An 18220-nucleotide genomic window follows, 5' to 3' on the forward strand; every position below is an offset into this window, starting at 1 on the left:
ATGATCATAGCTGAAGAGTTTATACTGATATTACATATGACCTACAGTGAGGGCCAAAATCTGAGTCTTTTTTTTTAATTTTTTTTTATATAAACTGGTTTTAAAATCTTAAAAAAATGTAAAAAAAAAATTAAAAATTGAAACAAAGAAAAGGGAACATTCAAGATTCTAAGGATTTGTTGGTCACTGTTTAAGCAATAAGGTCAGATATTTATTCCTTGAGGTTTATCCCATCCACTGAAGAATGTGTTCAGACGACACTCACATGGTTTTCATCTAACATGAATCATCAGGTTTAACACAAAATTGTGGAGTCCATGCCAGCTTGAGTGCAAACTCTCAATAAAGCAAAAGGGAGACATACCAAATACTAAGAAATTCATTCATTTCATTTATCAAATTAATGTAAATATTCTTTAAACTTTTGCTTTTCACTCAGGTTGCTGCTGATACATCTTTTAATGTAATGTAATCTTTTAATGCTGATACATACTTATATCTTAAATGTAATTATACCACAGTGCTTGAATTCTCAGATCTGATTGGTCCGAAGGTGTTGACTAATTTTCTATAACAGCACAGCTCTAACAGTAGTGCTGGCGTTAAACTGTACTTTTCCTTTTCACTGGGATGATACCACCAAGAGTACATCTTTTGTAGCTTTGGTATGTATCTTTATACCTTTAAAAAATTAATTTACATAATAAGAACTTAAGTACCACCAATATATCTTTAAAGCTTTGCTCTAAAAGCTAATTAAAGGTACACTACATGCACCTGAAGATACAAAAGCTGTACTCTTGATGGTACGATCCCAGTGTACAGTTTGGTACCTTTATTTCTGAGAGTAATACGTTATAGTTTCTATAGTGATAACAAACTCACCGAGACTTGTATAGTCAACATGCCACATAATCTAAGATTAAAAATGTATTGTTGATGTTATTTAACAAAGAAAAATATACTGTATAATTGTTGATATGGTGAAGGTTTCTGTAAGGACACATTTATGTAACATGTATGGAAGGAGTCTTCAGTGTGAGTGCTTTAGTCAGTGTTCAGGACAGAGGACTTTACACTGTCTAGGATCTCAAGCAGTGTTTTTTTTTGTAATTAACTTCAAGAAAGAGAAAAACAAAGAGGCTGGCGGGGGAATGATTGCTTAAACTAACTCATTTTGTAGATGTGACAACATTAAATGTAACTGTAAAATGGTCAAAAGTATGACATAAATAAAAAAAAATGTAATTGTTGGAAAATTGCTGTGGTATGTAGAAATAAAATACTTTTGGACGTGATGTTATAGGAAAGCTTTGTGGTGGTAACTCTATGTCAGCCTGTATCACACCACCCAGTCATTGATTATTTTCCTATTTCAGCACACCCCATTGTGTTTTATTCTTTACTGATTTGGAACAAATTGCAGTCAGATTTATCCACTGATTAGGTACCAGAAAATGAAGGTCTGAATTGTTCTTATCCATAACAATTCAGTCATTTCTACACTTTTTTCAGTACTACAGTATCTATAGCTTCCTTCGTAAATGCAGTAATGTAAATATTTATAAATAGTTTTGTACAGTTTTGTGTGTTGTTGAGTGGGTTAAAGTGCAGGAGTGTAAACGATGCAGTGGGCCGTAGAGGCAGCTGAGTGTGAGGTCCTTTTCATGCCCTGAGGTCAGATCTGCATAGGATTATCAACAGAAATGAGCTCTTTGCTGTGCTTTAGCAGCTGTTAGTGTATTACATTTACATTACTGGATGATTTGTTTGTGGGTTTTCTAAAGAGACATGTTAATCTATATTATATCTGATATAATCAGTGTATATCAGATTATATCTTACTATACCAGCTTCATGCTTAATTTGCACATTACCTCACGTAATGCCTCTGAACGATGTTTTTATATTAACTATTTTCATGACATATAGTTCTCTTTTTTCAATGTTGCACAGTGTTTAAACATTGTTGTTATTTTATTTGTTTGTCCTTTATTTTCTGCTGCACTGGAAAGTGCAAACTAAGAATTTCATTGTATGAGGAAGCAAAGTTCTTGACAATAAAGTTCTTCAATCTGAATGTTGAATTCAGCCTGCCACCTCTCGCACTGCAGCCACAGAGTGACGTCAGAGGGATAGTCTGATGAAATCTAACCCAAAATAAGACACACATTGCTGCTGAATTTGACTTCTGTGCTGCCGACCTGCAGTAAGACAGATCCCCAGAAGGATGTCTTTCATGTTGTAATGCACATTCTGTACACAGTGAAATGAAAACCAAATGAATAATAATGATCTTGGAACAGTCTTAGCTGAATAAAAAGTTGAATTGCATGAGGTAGAAACCTCAGTCATAAAGTAATGTTCCCACTATTTATGAATTTATTTAGTGACTGTGGTTCTTGGATGGAGACTGATTCTTTCTTTCTTTCTTTCATTCATTCTTTCTTTGTCTCTCTCTCTCTCGCTCACTCTCTAGCAGCAGGCTGTACATTTGATGAGGACTCTGACCCCAGTCTGTGTGAGTTCAGCCAGGGAGAGGAAGATGATTTTGATTGGCAGCTGTTCCGCACCCACACCTCACCTCACACCACCCCTGATCTTCTGCATGGTAAGTTTACCCAGCATTCTCATTCCACCAGTCTGTTTCACACCGCGTGCCTCCAATCTGTGTGGGACTGGTGTCTGATTCAGACCGTTCTTAATTTTGCCACGCTTGCAGACTGTTTAAAATCTAAAAGCTTTTTCTTTTGATTGTAGATTAGAGGCTACTGATAGAATACTGATACTGATACCCGTTAACAGGCAGCATGTGTGTCTTTCACGTGTGTTTGTTTTCCCACAACATGGAGTATTCTGGGAGCATGCCAGTCCATAGAGAGAGGCTGCTGTCAAAATGGACAGGGTTCCACTGGCATGGGCACGGGCACCTCATTAGGAATGTACGACTCAATGCAAATCAACCTTGAGATGCCTGTCATGCATAATTCATCAGCCGTAATCAAGCATGCTGCCTTCAGTTCCTGTTTGCATTTCCAAATACATATGTTCACCAAATCTGTAAGGCCGGCAGTGTGTGCTGATACTGCATGCACTCAAACACAAACCTGCACACTAGTGCACATACACACACTAATTCACACCACATGTCCTGATGATGGATCTATTACACTCCATGTTCCCATCATGGGCACCCCGTGATCCTTTCAGAGCCCAGTGTTATACAGTATTTATTAGAAAACTGGTCTTTACCCTGACGAATCAATGTGCTGATCAAAGACTTTGGCTTTGCCCAGAAGGAGGCATGATGCTGAGAGATGTGAGAGACATGCTTAGAACCGCTCTTAATGAGAAACACTCTTAATCTGATGCACCTGCTTGGAATTGCTCTTAACAAGAAAGCAAAATCAAAACAAAGTGCCAAGTGAGTAATTGTGATTATGTGGTAGTCAGTCATACATTATTTAGTGGAAGAGAAGAAAAGAGATGATTAGAGATTGAATGCTAATGAGACTATGACAAGATAGATAATGAGATAGATAAACAAGCACATAAGCTTTTCAGCTCTAAAACATGACACACTGCAGTTAGATACAGAGGCTTGCTGGAAAAAAAGCTTACCTTCTGGGAATTGAGAATCAAAACACCATTACTCGAAAGGTCAATTACTATGAAAGGCAATAGCAGGAGAGGCTGAAAGGCTACTTCTTTTTAAATAAAGCCCAGTGCTTAGGAAAACATGGGACTGAGGTTGTCTCATGTATGCACACACACACACACACACACACACACACACACACACACACACAGATGGAATGTTCTGCCTCACAATTGCAAAATGATTTGGATATGTAACAAGGACTGTCTAGATACATGCTAGTGCTCCATAACCCACGATGATCATTCTCCTCACGCAGATCCCTATCCACTATCATAGTAGTCATGCAGTAATAACTATTTTCCCCATTGGGTTTAATTAAAGCCAGTGGCCCCTGACAGCCTCCATGTTTGGAGGCCACTGATACACGGTTTATCAGGAAGCAGAGAATTAGGATATGATAGCAAGGAATGGCAAGGACTATCAGACAGAATGTGAATACAAATAGAAACTGATATCCCCCTTTTTCCTCCTGTTAAGTTCTGCCAAGAGTGTTCTACAACATTCTTCTGTTTTTATTTGCAGTGCCTTCAGCTGTGTCATTCCATTATGCACATTGTAATTATGAAAGCATATTGCACTTCATATTTATGTGCAATATGCTTATTTACTTATTTACAATGCACAATAAGCCAGGCCCTGGTACTTATCACTTGTTGCTGTGTTGTCCTAACACTGATGCTTACAATGTGCAGTTGCTGCTTATCAGTCGTGTTATATTCAGCTGTCACTTTGCAGCATTATACTTTGCAGCATTATACATTATACATTATACAGCATGATACTTTAGCTTTGGTGTGTGTGTGTGTGTTTGGTTTGCACCTTTTGTATAGTCATCATTAATGAGTATGTGACATCACATCGACAGGATGTGTTTTATTATGTGTTGTATGTTATATGGAGGCACAGTGGCACCTCACAGCTCCATGGTTCCTGCTTCAGTCTTGAGCTCAGGTTACTGTCTGTGCAGATTTTCACAGTTCTCCCTGTCTCCATGTGGTTTTTTTATCTTGTTGCTGGTAGGTGGACTGGCGACGCTAAATTACCCCTAGGTGTGAATGAGAGTGTGAATGAGTGGGACTGGCACCCCATTCAGAGTGTATTCCCACCTATTGTCCAGTAGGCTCCAGATTTGCCTTAACCCTGACCAGGATAACGAGTTTACTGAAGATGAATGAATGATGTATGTTCAATGTTCATATACTGAGCTACCAGATTCCTGTGTGTTTGTTCCATTTGGCAAACAAAGAGATTGTGATTCTGAAAAGGCCTGCCTTTGCCAGCAGCATGTGTGTATATATTGTGCTTATTTTTTAGCTTTACTTTACGGCTTATTCACAACACACTGCCCATGTCACGCCTTGCTGCCTTCTTATGCCCTGGGATATCTACTATAGTCCTATCAGTTAAATACTGGGCGATTATGGGTAAATCATGCTTACTCGATAAGGATGTTTGCAGTAGGACTGTTTTAACTGCTTAGCTTATGCCCTGTGAAGAGGCAAACCTTGAAGCGCTAGCCTGGGTATGTCTCTGGAGAGAAATTAAGATTTGCTATCTGAGGGAGCAAGAGAGCTAGTGGGAAAGGGGAGAACTTAATAGGATTTTTGAGCATTAGGCACCCTCTGTTTACAGTCCTTTCAATTTCCCTTCTGAAATGAGCACGGCTCCCAGGGCTGGCAGGAATGAGCCGATCTGGAGAGCTGGGGTTAAATGGTAAACGCAGCTCAGATCCTGCTCTTGAGCTGTGTGTCTATGGTGAGTTGAGTAATCTACAAAAGGTGTAAGGGTGTCCCTCTGGTGGGACAGAGAAAATCACGTCACTTTGTCCTGAATCTCTGGCGACCATGGCACTGAACACATGCAGAGCTGCTAATAATGGCCTGGAAATGTAGAGGCATGCTGAATGAGGGCTGATGAAATGCTGGATTCACTGCTTACCTTGAAGGGTTTCCCTGTAGAATTTATTTTGCAGCCATGTTTGTCTGCTGTCAGATCTCAGGTGCATTACCAAATTGATTTGATATGCTTGTCCGAGCTGATTGCACATCACTTTACCCTGAAGTGAGCCTCACTGTGTGTGAACAGTCTGTGAGTGAAAATGCTGGATAACTAATAAAAAGTTAACACTTCACTGTGAGGCAGGTTAGATGCTCAAATCTGCTCAAATCGAATAGCTTGGTCCTAATTGGATATGCCCTAGTTGAAGTATGCCCCTGGGCGAGCCACTGATCTCTTTTCTAATATTTCTCATGCATAAAGAGATTCTCGCAGTTATGGCTGCCAAGGCCACAGTATTCTACAGGCATGTTGTCTTATTAGTGTCCTCTGTCTGAGGATCTGGTGGGAGTTGAGCAGGTCTTTATTACCTGGCTCACACCAAACAGCAGCTCTGTGCCCCAGCTGTACATTAACTGCACATCAGTGCTCCAGCATCATTCATCTCTAACACAAGAGAGCCAAAGAGCCAAGACAGAGGAAGACTATAGAAAGGCACATCTGGTGGGTCATTACTGAATATGTCCAGAAGAGAGATCCAGGTTGGTCTGCTTTCTTCAGTCTCTGGTCTCTTCTAAATTGAGTATCTTTGGGCTTATTTGTGAATAGGGTTTAGAATAGGGTTCATCCATTTTCAATGGCTAATGTTCATCATTTGTAGGTTGTTGTTAATAAGGCAGGTATTTAAGGCTTGTAGAACTAAGGCAGGGAATGAAGTGCCTGAACTGGTAATGCACAGGATTTACCTCTGTAATTCTGTAACAAATGGATTTACACAATGTGTAGGGCCTGGCTAGATAAGCCCTCATTATGTGAAGTGATTGTTCTTACAGGCTCCATAATTACACATCCTGTTCAGTTGTACCTCAGAAAAAGGGACAATCCAGGGAAATAAATAAACCCATTCAGAAATGAAAATCCTCTGGTAATGAATTAAAGGAGTCAGTGACAAAGGAGTAAAGGACAAAGTGACAATTCATTTGATAATCAGCAGAGAGTGCTGAGAATACAGAGTACAAATTCAAAGTGATTAGGTAGAAGGTTAAAAAGCTTTTATGGTAGGTGTGTAATGTCACTATCTTTATCTGGATTTCTTTAGTGATACAAATATCTGTATCTCTATTCGGAATTCAACCCGAAATGGTTCTGGCGTAACCCTGAATTTAAAAAAAAATTTTTTTTATATGACCATGTACAACTATGCCCCTGGAAACACTGGAAAAACCCCAGAGCTAGAAATGCCAACACTGTCAGCATGGTCTGGGAATTGTGGATATAGCAGTTCCTCAACCTCAAATCACTCAAGAGAGTGCATGAAATTGTTTTTTTAACTCATCTTGTGAAGTTCCTGCCTTCTGTTACCCAAAATATGAACATACTGTTAGCCTAATTAAAACCACTGCAACCCTGACCAGGCAGTTACTAAGGATGCATGAATGAACGCTGTACATTCATATTCATGAGTATGGGCTTTGTTTTGGCCCCTGAGCTTCATATCTGGCCACTCACTTGAATCAACATGAAAATAAAATTTCCTGCTTGCACAACATTTTGTTGCATCCCGTGGGATCCCAATCCCAATGCACATTTCTACCCTTAATAAATACCCTGTGAATCTTTCCATCAAGCTTTCTAAAAGAAAGAAAAAAACAATGTAAATATGTGTAATTGTCATTCTCTGAGACTACATTTTTCAGTGGTAGAGGTTTGCTACATTTATCCCCAGTGCCACATCAGCCTTTTGCAAGCAGTGAGTGTCTTTAGTTAGTGGCAGATCTCAAACGCAGCCAGATCAATTAATCCAAAATGCAAGCTGTGGCATGTCACCCTACTCAGACTGAAAATGATTAATTAATCCTACTTCTTTCACATCCAGTCTTGCAGAAATTGGATTAAAACAGTAAGCTTCCTCTTTTCTTTGATCCTTTCATCTGATCTATACTAAATTTGATTTGTCGTCACTGTCCTTGCCCCAGAGGTCTTAAGCCGTACATCTCGTTTACATAATAGAATCTGTACTTCACATTGGCATTGCAGAAAACTGTATGACTGTATTGTAGAGCATGAAACTCACTGATTAAAGCCTGTATAAGATCAAAACCTATCCAGTACTATTATTAAATATATGTGTATCCAGCTAAGATCTAGTGCTCTGGTGTCTTTTCTGAATTCATAGAGATGGATTGGATGATATGTGTTTTAGTGCAAAACCAGAAAGCATAGAATAGACTGATCATCTGCAACCTGAGCGAACATAATACAGCCCTCATTTCCATCACATCATCTCCTTGCCTGGAGTGCACTGTAAACAAAGGATAAAAAGATTAATGATCACTGTTTTCAGTCCACCTGACCATACAGGGTACACATTGTTTTCCCCTGCAAAGGAATGCAATATAAAGCCATCTTGTTTGTCCTGTGAGGAACTTGGTGAGATAAAAACTGACATGGGTGTAAATTTTTGGCGTGCCGTAGGGATGCTGGGTGAAATGAGGAAATAAGTGGCTGTGTAAATCCAGCTGGCCAGAGCAGCTCCAAAGCTAATGGAAGGCAGCAAGCATGAAGTAACATGCTAAGGTTGGACAACTGCTTAATTACAGAAGTTCATATATACACAGCGTGTGGTGCTTTAAATAAATAAGCAGTAAGATAACAGCAGAAACTACAGACAGCAATACAGCTATTGGTGGCACAGTGGTGCAGTGGATGGTGATGTTCTTCCCATGTCCGTGTGGGTTTTATCTGGGTTCTCCAGTTTCCTCCTACCACCAAAAACATGCTAGTAGGTGGATTGGTGACTCTGAATTGCCCAAGATGTGAATGTGTGTGTGTGTGTGTGTGTGTGTGTGCATGCACGTGCCCTGTGATGGGCTGAAAGTCTTGTCCAGGGTGTATTCCTCTCTGTTCTGTGGATAAGCTCTGGGATCAACCAGGACACTGACCAGGAAAAAATGGTTACCAAAAATGAATGAATGAATGAATGAAAGAAAGACCATTGATTTTACTGTTTGTTAAAGACAAATACCGTACTTGAAGTTTTGATAAAATAATATCTGATAAATTATTAGTTCCCTGGAAACACAGCTGTAGTGAAATAAGATGATCTTATTCCAGTGGTCTGACCAGGTATTAATTTTATGTCTGTTTTTCACAGTAAAACATTGATATATGGAAATTATTAAAATATTGAAACAAATTATTTACAAATTAGGTACTCCAAAAGCAATTGCAGATCATTCCGTGTGTGACATGCTAGATTTTATTTCACTTTGTCTTCATCCTGTTTTTGCTTTGCTTGTTCATAAGTTATCAAAATATCATTAGCACAAAATAATCGTGATACCAATTCGTCATATTATTGAGTGTGAAATGAAAGATAATGCAATTTTCCTTTACTGAGTGCCACTAACTGTGTTGCTTATATGATGTATCACACTAGTCAGATCATTAGAAAGACACACTGATCAGGTTATTGGAACTGAAATAAAAGCTATACTTGTAAAGAGCAGCAATTCATCTGCTTTGTAGGTTCTCACACTGTCATATAGGAGTGTGTAATCTTGTCAGTGTGTCAGTGTGGGAGGGAGGGATAGCGGTTGAGGTATAGCTGTTTGTTGTAGCTCTTTATAACCTGGCTCTTGAATTCACTGAGCTACTTTTCTTGTGACTGACTCAGTTTTTAATACTGTTTGAAGTTAAAACAGGGAAAAAAACACCCCACAGAGGCGTGACATTAAGCAAGTGGGCACAATGCTAATGCCGGCTTTCACTGGCAGCAGCTCCGTGTAATTAACATCCCTTTGGGCTGGTAATGAAAAAGTTCTTTATGAGTGAGTTTGTCTGTTTAACAAGAAAATTACGAACTTTATGCGCTGGGCCTTCTGGGTCACCTTGACCACAGCGCAAGTCACCACAGGCAGACGGTTTATTGTGATGGGAGAGGAATGGAGGAATAAGATGAAAGTAAGAGAATGCATGTTTATGGCTTTGCTTCATTGCTGAGCTTTATCCTCAGGAAAAATGGCTGTGGCCCGTGTTTGTGTTGTCACGCTAGCTTAGCTGCTCAGTGAGCCAGGGGACTCTGGATACCCCCAGTATTTTTCCCCCCTCTTTGGCTTCATCTCTCTCTCTCTTTCTCTTTCTTTGTAAAGCTTGCAAGCTTTTGCAGTGATGCAGAACAGATCACAAAGCCATCACAGATCTGAAATTCTACCAGCAGACAATGTGCTGTGTTCAGTCTCTGACCCCACAGCTTGGAGAAGCTGGATGTGTAGATTTCGCACATGAATTCTCAGCATGTTTATAATTTGCAATGCTCAGAAACAACATGAAACAAAACATGAAATGTTGGTTGTTAGATTTGTAGGAAGCACTACATGCATGTTATGTAATAAGTTTAGACGGATGCATCTTTTGTAATTAAACAGAAATGTCTGTTTAATGTTCATGTTATATCATGGCTCGTATTTACAGTCATCATGTGTGCTTTGATGTTTAATCAAGTTCTCATAGAATCCTATAAAACCAGTAGCAGGTGTGAAAACCTTGACAAAAAAGCAATGATTTTAGCTGCAGGTGAAACAAGGGCATTCGTTCTAAAAACTGCTGACTGGGCTGTGTTTAGTCAGTGAAAATGATGTTGCTTTACAGCTCCAAGGCTGGGTTTTTAATCAGAGGTCGAGCTGTTTGCTCTGGGGTTTTGCCGCTGTGACCGCTCGCAGTGGGGCTACAGCTCCATCCATTTAGAGCCCATGCCATCTGTGCTGTGATTCAGTGTCCTGCTTCAACCCACAGCTCAGGCATACAGCACCCTCGGGTCCTGCATCCAGGCTGTATAGGCAGTGAGCCACTTAGTATAGATCTCGAACACACCCACACAAACCTCCCAGACTATTTGTATACAGCATTATTACATGACCTTTTTTAAGTTAGAGGTTGAACATACAGACCTCTCCTCAATTCAGTTTCAGCAGCAGGAATGTTGTTTTTTACCTTTAGAGCAGGCACCAATGTACAGACCATATTAGTGTGAAACAGGTTTTGAAAGACAGTTGGAATAAAGTCTATCTGTGATCCAGATCACCCATTATTGATAAAATACCAACTGACAGTCTCTGACAAAAAATGACCTGATTGACAGTGTTTTTGTTCGTCTCTGAACGTTTCGGATTGATTTCCACGTGCCAGAAATGTGCTGCCAAAATGTTGACATTTTATTTCTCAGAGAACCACTAGACCAAACTCTTGCTGTTTATTTAACTGGTAGAATATAAAAGAATATCACAAAAAAATTAGGCTAAGGTGGCAAGGTGACGCAGTAGGTAGCATTGCTGCCTCACAGCTCCAGAGTTGCCAGTTTGATTTTGAGCTTGGGGTGTGTTTTGCACGTTCTTCTATATTCTGTGTGGGTCTCCTCTGAGTTCACCTTTTGACCCTACCACCTTTCATAAACATGTATTCACACCTTATTTCCAGTGTTGCCAGGATAGGCTCTGGATCCACCCTGACCAGGATAAAGCACTTTCTGATGATGAATTAATAAATGAACATTTAAAGTTTTTATCTTATACATGTTTTTAAATTAATTTAGCAGGACCTTTAAAATTCAGAGGTGCTATGCGGAGCATATTCCAAGGCTAGCTCCAGTGCAGCCGCTTGGTGCTGCCAGTGCCGGCATGTACTGTAGTATAAAAGTAAGAGGAGACTATGAGGAATGGTGAAGGTAAGAGCAAATGCAGCAACCCAGTCTTACCCATCAGCCTGACTATTTCCAGTGCTTCCTGCTTGAAGACACCTTTCATGTGTCATGATTCCAAAAGGAACCATTCAATTGCAGGTCATTTAGCTCTTTTTCATTCCCTCATTACCAAATCATGATAAGAAGCAGGGTTAAATCGAGCTGGCATGAGTCAGTACAGGATCAAGGATCGATAAAGTGCTTTTCCAACCCTAAGAAAGGCTGGGGGTTGGACTTGCTGTCTTTTGCTGACTTGCCTGCTTTCTCATGCGCTCAGTGTTCCTCTCAGGTGTAATCTATTTGCTTAGGAATTACCATAACATCTCATGTTGCCCTCGACTTGCTATCACCATAATTGATACATACACATGGCTGCTGGGTAGGGTCATTTGCATATAATTGCATTAAGTGATATGGTAATGAATGTGGTGGGCCTGGTACAAAGCCAAAGTCCGACTGCAGATGGATGACTGTTCAGAAGAATCACAGTAAAGCAATCCTTTATGGCTGGGAGAGATTTTCTGCCAGTATGCACTACTGCCCAGCACACCTTAGGACATTTTACAGAGCCCATGCAGGTAACATAAACACTGTCTCTGCTGTTTACACAGCCTTCTTCTGCTTTTAATTCCTTGGCCATGCTTCTCAAGGTCTCTTTTGAGCTTCTGTAATGTTTATGGCCACCTGAAGATTGTTCTTCATCTTACGCAACTACCAAGTAATAAAAACATTTACACTGCAGCACTGTTTAATTCTTAAATCAGATCTGACAGTATTAAGGTCTGACAGTGGTGCCAGCTGTAGTTCAAATCATTTACATTTTATATTTTATTGCCTCATTTCAGTTATAGTTTCTATAGTAACAGGTTATCTGCATGATCTAATAATAAATGAATAAAAATCTGCTGTTATTTAACAAAGAAAAATGTATAATCAAAGTTTTTTGTAAGGAAAACATTTATGGAAGGAGTCTCCAGTGTCAGCACATTGTAATGGTCTGTAGCTTTTCCACTACAGGAAAGTCTTCAGGACAGAAGAGTTTATGCTTTTGAGTTTCTCGTAACATGACAAGCTTTTTTTTGTCTTATTAACTTCAAGAGCGAGAAAAAAGATGCTAATGAGGAAACAAATGTTTATAGCTCTTATAATTGATAACAGGGATGAACTTGTCTTGAGGACGTTCCAAAATATTAAATGTAACTAAAAACAGCTGAAAAGCTTGACAAGTCATTTATTTAATACAATAGAAATTGCAATCATTGGCAAATTGCTGTGGTATAAGAGGAATAAAACACTTCAGAATGTGCTGTTATTGGAAAATAATCCAAAATAATCATGCTACCCTGTTGTGGATTGTTTTCCTTTAACAGCATGACCCATGTTTTATTCCTTACTTACAAAAAGACTACTGAAGGAATGTTGGGAATATACAGTATGCACTCATTCTGTATCAGTCAGTGATCTCACTAATATAAGTCATTAGTTGCTGTGTAAATCTCACTGCAGCAGGAGTGAAATGTCTATTTCTATAGAGTTTAATACTATTTCTGCTCACTTAGCAAGCCTGCTTGATCCTGGCTGTATAAACAAAAGTTTCTATTAAAGAGCAATCAAAGCCATTTATGCTATAACAGTAGACTGCTGCATTTTCATTCTGGCTTTTCAGTAATGTAAGCTCTGCTCACACCATGGCACAAATAAACGTGTGAAAGATTAATTTGAGAGATGCAGAGTAGTATTTGACACACCTGCACTTTCTGAAAAACATGCAGAAGTTTGAACTAAAGGAGCTGATACAGCAGTGTAGAGCATGTTGAAAGTGTAGTGAGGAATCGGAGTGTGGTTTAGGGGAGACAAACAAAAAGAGGAAATGAAAATTCAGATCCACATCCAGTGTCTAAATAGATATCAAACATTAGTTCATTTACATTTGCATTTATGTTTAGTCATTCAGCAGGCTCTCTATTCCAGAACCAATTACAAAACCTGCGCGTGATCCATTACAAAATGTGTTGATTTTCTGTTCCCATTTCAGTCACAGATTATATCCATGAGTAGTCTTTAATGCACAAAGTCAACCTGTCATGTCTAACCAAAGTAAAGCCGGGATGTGACTGGTGTGCATTTGGAGAGAAAGAGAGCGTGAATATCATCAAGAACAGGTAAGTAGATCTTATTCAGTAATTGGCATCTTCTCCTCCATTTTCTTCTAGTCCAGCACTCAGTGATGTCCTTATAACACTGAATCACCTTCTTCTCCCATACATCCCTCTGATCCACACCTCCTCCTGAAATAAGTGTGTGAATTGGGGAACCTGCAAATATAGCTAGAAACAGATAGTTAGAAAGAAAGGCAAAGATTACAGAAATGAGAGAGATACAGAGAGAGGCAAAAGAAAGAAGGGAGGATACATGTGTGCTGAAGATGAAGGATTGCACACCAAAAGAGAGGCAGGCTGGTTTAGGAATGTGAAAATTGAAGGGATTGTGAAAAGAAAAGACTCTTTGTGAGATGAAATGTGAAGTCCTGAGTGTGAAAAAAATGACCTATCACTTAAAAAAAAAAAAAACATTATTTTTGAACATAAATACACACACACACACACACACACACATTTGTGCATCGCTTAGATGATTATGATTTTACTGATGAGATTGGAAACAGATTAGCTATGGTCTTCTGTTTATTATACAGTGAAATACTTGGGGTGTGATGTGTACACAAATCCTTCTTTGTCTCATGTATATTCCTCTTCTTTTACAAAATAAAAATCATTTGACATTTGCTTGTTATTCTGGTTTCATCTGAAAGTCCTCCAAGGCATGTCCAAAAAAAATCTTCAAAAACCTTTTCTGTTCTCAGCCTCAAAACACAGCTCTTGTGTGATGCCAACAGTATGTTGCAGCCTCATCAGTGTGTGTTGTATGAGGGAGGGCTCTCAAAGGAGGCTAGCTCAAACACCCCAGACTGCTACTACAAATGACTACTGGGGATTTTCCAGCCTTAGCTGTCTGATGCCATCTACTCAGGCAGAAGCACTGCTAATCCAACGAGATGTGAAATCATGTGTGGAATAGAAATAACGGCATGCACTCCACAACCAGTGAAACCAGCAAGAACGAGAGCATGCACTCAGTCTAATGAGATCCATAGTTGAAAATGTAATGGAAAAAATGTAGCTAACTAAAATGGAAAAAGCATTTTGATATTCAAAGTAAATTAATGAAGGAAGCAAAATTAACTGCCTGTTAAGTGTAGGCTGGGCAACGTGATGAAATAATTTCATGGTAAATTGTGTCACAATACAGTTATGCAGATATCACAACATCTTTTTTATAACTTAAAAAAATAATAATAATTACAAGCTAATCTGATCTGAGGTTAATGTTTTGTATTGAATTGTTAGATGTTAATATTTTATTACAGATGTGTTTTGCTTCTTTCTCAGTGTTGAATACTTTTTTTTAAACATTAAATAAAACTATAATTGAACTCAGATTTGTTTAAGGTTTTGTACGGCTTTTTCCGTTCAAGCTCTTTCACCTACACCATGATTGCTACTTGAGTGAAAAATGTCCCAATCAATGGCAATGTCTTTTATAATGGCACCAGGCGCAATTTGCACGAGAACATTTTTTGCAGCATTTATATGTAGCACTTGATTTATTTTTATGTAACATTTACATATATGTATATGCACGATGTACTGTAGATATATGATGGCGAGATATATACACTGAAAATATATTAAATAACAAAAACAAAAGTGTCCAAATACTTACTTCCCCTCACTGTATATCATGATACATATCAGTTATTTCAGAAATGTCCACTCCTAGTTAAGTGGATAAATTTATTTGGTAAAATTTGGCATGGAAATGCATTAGAACTTGCGTTCGATGGAGTGCCGTAATGCAGCATGATGTGCAGTTGTTAAGATGCTAATATTTGTAGTGATTGCAGATGCATATACAAATCAACACTTCCTAATGTCACCCATGTGCACAAACACACATTTTTCATGGCCTTGGGCAATGCCATTCAGTATGTGTGTGATGGAAATGCCATCAATTTTATGACAATGTCATTGACAGTGATAATGCTTCCATTATGAGTTACGAGCAGTGCTGCAGAGGGAGCAGCTGTAGCCCTATCACCTTGCTGGGAGTCATAGCCTAGAAAAGGATCTACGGCTACTGCTTGCGTAAAAGTAGGGACTGTGTTTATTTGTGCACCACTTTAGGAGAACTTCCTGCTTTTTCCCTTCGGAGGATTTGAGGCACACATGGAGTGTTAAGTGGTCAAAGTACTTCAATGATGATAAAAGCTAAAGAAAAAAGGAGCCACTGAAGTAGTAAGTGCACTGAAAAAGAAATCATGATATGTCTTCCTACGACACTCGACATTGTTAGTGGTGTAGTATGGTTTGGAGGGGACTGTGAGCTGAGTTGATATAATAACATCAAACAACATTGCTGTCTTGTTGCCTTGTTAAATGTATCATGTATATTTCTCCTTAGGGTTGTTCTCACTTCATTTTGAGTTCGAACCAGAAGCTTCTGTCCCTCGTATTCTTCTTTGACTGTGTGTTTTGGATTGGATAGTTAATTTATGGTTTAGCATTAACTATTTCTGACAGACCTGCTCCATTTGCACATCACTTTAGTGCTAAAGAACATGAACACAGTTAGCACATTGCATTTAGCACTACACACTACAGTGGAGAGGCTCCTTCCTGTCTTTGCCTCCCTCTCCTTCTTTTGCCCTGCCTCTCTCTCTCTCTCTCTCTTTCTCTCTCTCTCTCTGTCCCCATTTTCCAAATAGATGTTGACTAGATATGACACTATCTTGTGTTGCTCTGTTTTGGGTCATTAGAATCGCCTGCTCCGCTTTGCTAATCAGAGCCCTGGGAGTTAAACTCAGACTGTTGTAAACTCTGCAGCTGATGCCTGACATGGCCCTGCTGCCACTTTGTAGCCCACACAGCCCCTCATGTTGGTGAGGGGTCAGCGCAAAGAGTCCAGAAGCTGTCCCACGCTCCTTAGAACTAGTCTCAGAGCCTCTATATGATTCCTGACTTCCATAGTAAGGTCAGAGATGCAGCACCAAACTGCAGAACATCAGTCCCCTTCTCTGCAGATGGTGGTCTCTATACACACTGCAGCATCTCTCAGAGGACACGCAGAGGACCAATTAGGCTTGAGTTTGCTGTAGTGAAAATATGTAGACTGTAGGATTAACTGAATTAGTTAAGGTACAATAAAACTGAAAACATCACCACACTCGTTCCATTACCAGACGCCTGGCCTGATTTACATTGCTCTGCTATCTTCCGCAATAATCTGAAATGAAGATAACTGGGATTTATTGGCAGAACAGTCCAAACAATTAATTAGTAAGCAGCACTTTGTGTGTTGTTTGGACAGGATTTAAAAAGTCTAAGACCTCCATGCCAACACTCTGCATATGTGAGACATAACAGCACAACATTTCAAGATGAACTCAAGGTGCTTAAAATACTCCTACACATTTTGGAGAGCATCTGTGAGTGTGAATGTCTCTGTAAGAGAACCTTATATAGAGTATACAGATGAGGAACAAATTGAAGCAAAAACCAACATAAAATGTTTTAGTAAGGTTTTGAACCACCGTGAGCTGCAAGAACAGCTTCAGTCTCCCTTGGCACAGATTCTACAGGGTGTCCCAAAATTCTCCATACATAGGGGAAATTAACACTTTTTAGCGTCTTCCAAAATGTTTCATACTTAGTTTATATTGTGTATTGTTTTCAGACAGCCTTTAAGAATGCCTTTGACAAAAGAAGAACATACTGAAATCATTCTCATGGCTGGATCGGGCAGCTGTCACAAGGTTACAATAGACTTTAACAGGAAGCACATCACACACAACACTGTTGCCAAACTTACTAACAAATTTTAAAAGACTGGAAGTGTTGCAGTCTGACGAAGACACAACCGACGTAGTGCCGGGGTACACAGTCCCCTATGTATAGATACTTTTGGGACACATCCTGTATACAGTTTTGATAAGTTTAGATGATAGAGCACTGTAGATGGAGGCATCTTCATTCTGGAAGAGAAGACACCCTTCAGGATAGAAATGTTTCATCATATGATAAAGGTGATCAGTGAGAACTGTGCCATTTTAATGTCTGGTTACCACAGAGTATTTAAAAAATCCATTGCGACACCACTTAAAGACACTAACACGCTGACTGTCTAAAAGCAAATGCTATGTATTAATTCGTTTGCTTTTAATATGTCATGGCCATGAAAGCTATGTCTATCTTTAATTCAGCTTTTTTATTCATTGCATACAGAATGACAGGCTTCTGGTAGCCATACCATTGTTAATAACAATACATTTTATTTTACATAACAAGGACAATCATTATACGTATATGCATCATGTGTAAATGATTTCATGAGTCCTTAATAACTCTGGTGTCATGTCTATATTATCTCTATATTTTAACATGCTTTAATATTATAATGAGATATGAAATGTGTAATCACTTTGATTATTAATATGATCCACATCAGTCTCTAATCTCACCTAGATATTACCTGAGGTAAAGGTCACTCACACCATTTAAACTCTTAACTGATCACTCTTACATTGGTGAGGAAATAATTGCTGAATTAATCATAATTTTCCATGTTTTTATTAAATCATTCATTAAAAAACATGTATAAGAGCTCTTATCTGTGTTGATGATGTGATGGTGAAAGAGCATATTAGACATTTTGACAGCTAGTGTCTGATTATAAACTGAATTAATTAGGGTTATGTGAATTTCTTTAGG

At 38.9% G+C, this 18220-nt stretch overlaps 1 protein-coding gene across 8 annotated transcripts in view; it reads left to right on the forward strand.

Annotated features, from left to right (window-relative positions):
* The window catches only part of ptprub (protein tyrosine phosphatase receptor type Ub), a 187797-nt gene that overhangs the window by 48595 nt on the left and 120982 nt on the right, over positions 1–18220 (forward strand). For 5 of the 8 annotated variants that reach the window (XM_053232649.1, XM_053232719.1, XM_053232782.1 and 2 more), the window contains exon 2: positions 2480–2611. In XM_053232649.1, coding sequence (XP_053088624.1) covers positions 2480–2611 — 132 coding nt within the window. The remainder of the gene's footprint in view (positions 1–2479; positions 2612–18220) is intronic. The other 3 variants (XM_053232683.1, XM_053232760.1, XM_053232849.1) reach the window with 1 other exon arrangement.

Source organism: Pangasianodon hypophthalmus, chromosome 1 (assembly GCF_027358585.1).
Source record: "Pangasianodon hypophthalmus isolate fPanHyp1 chromosome 1, fPanHyp1.pri, whole genome shotgun sequence".
Lineage (NCBI taxonomy): Eukaryota > Metazoa > Chordata > Actinopteri > Siluriformes > Pangasiidae > Pangasianodon > Pangasianodon hypophthalmus.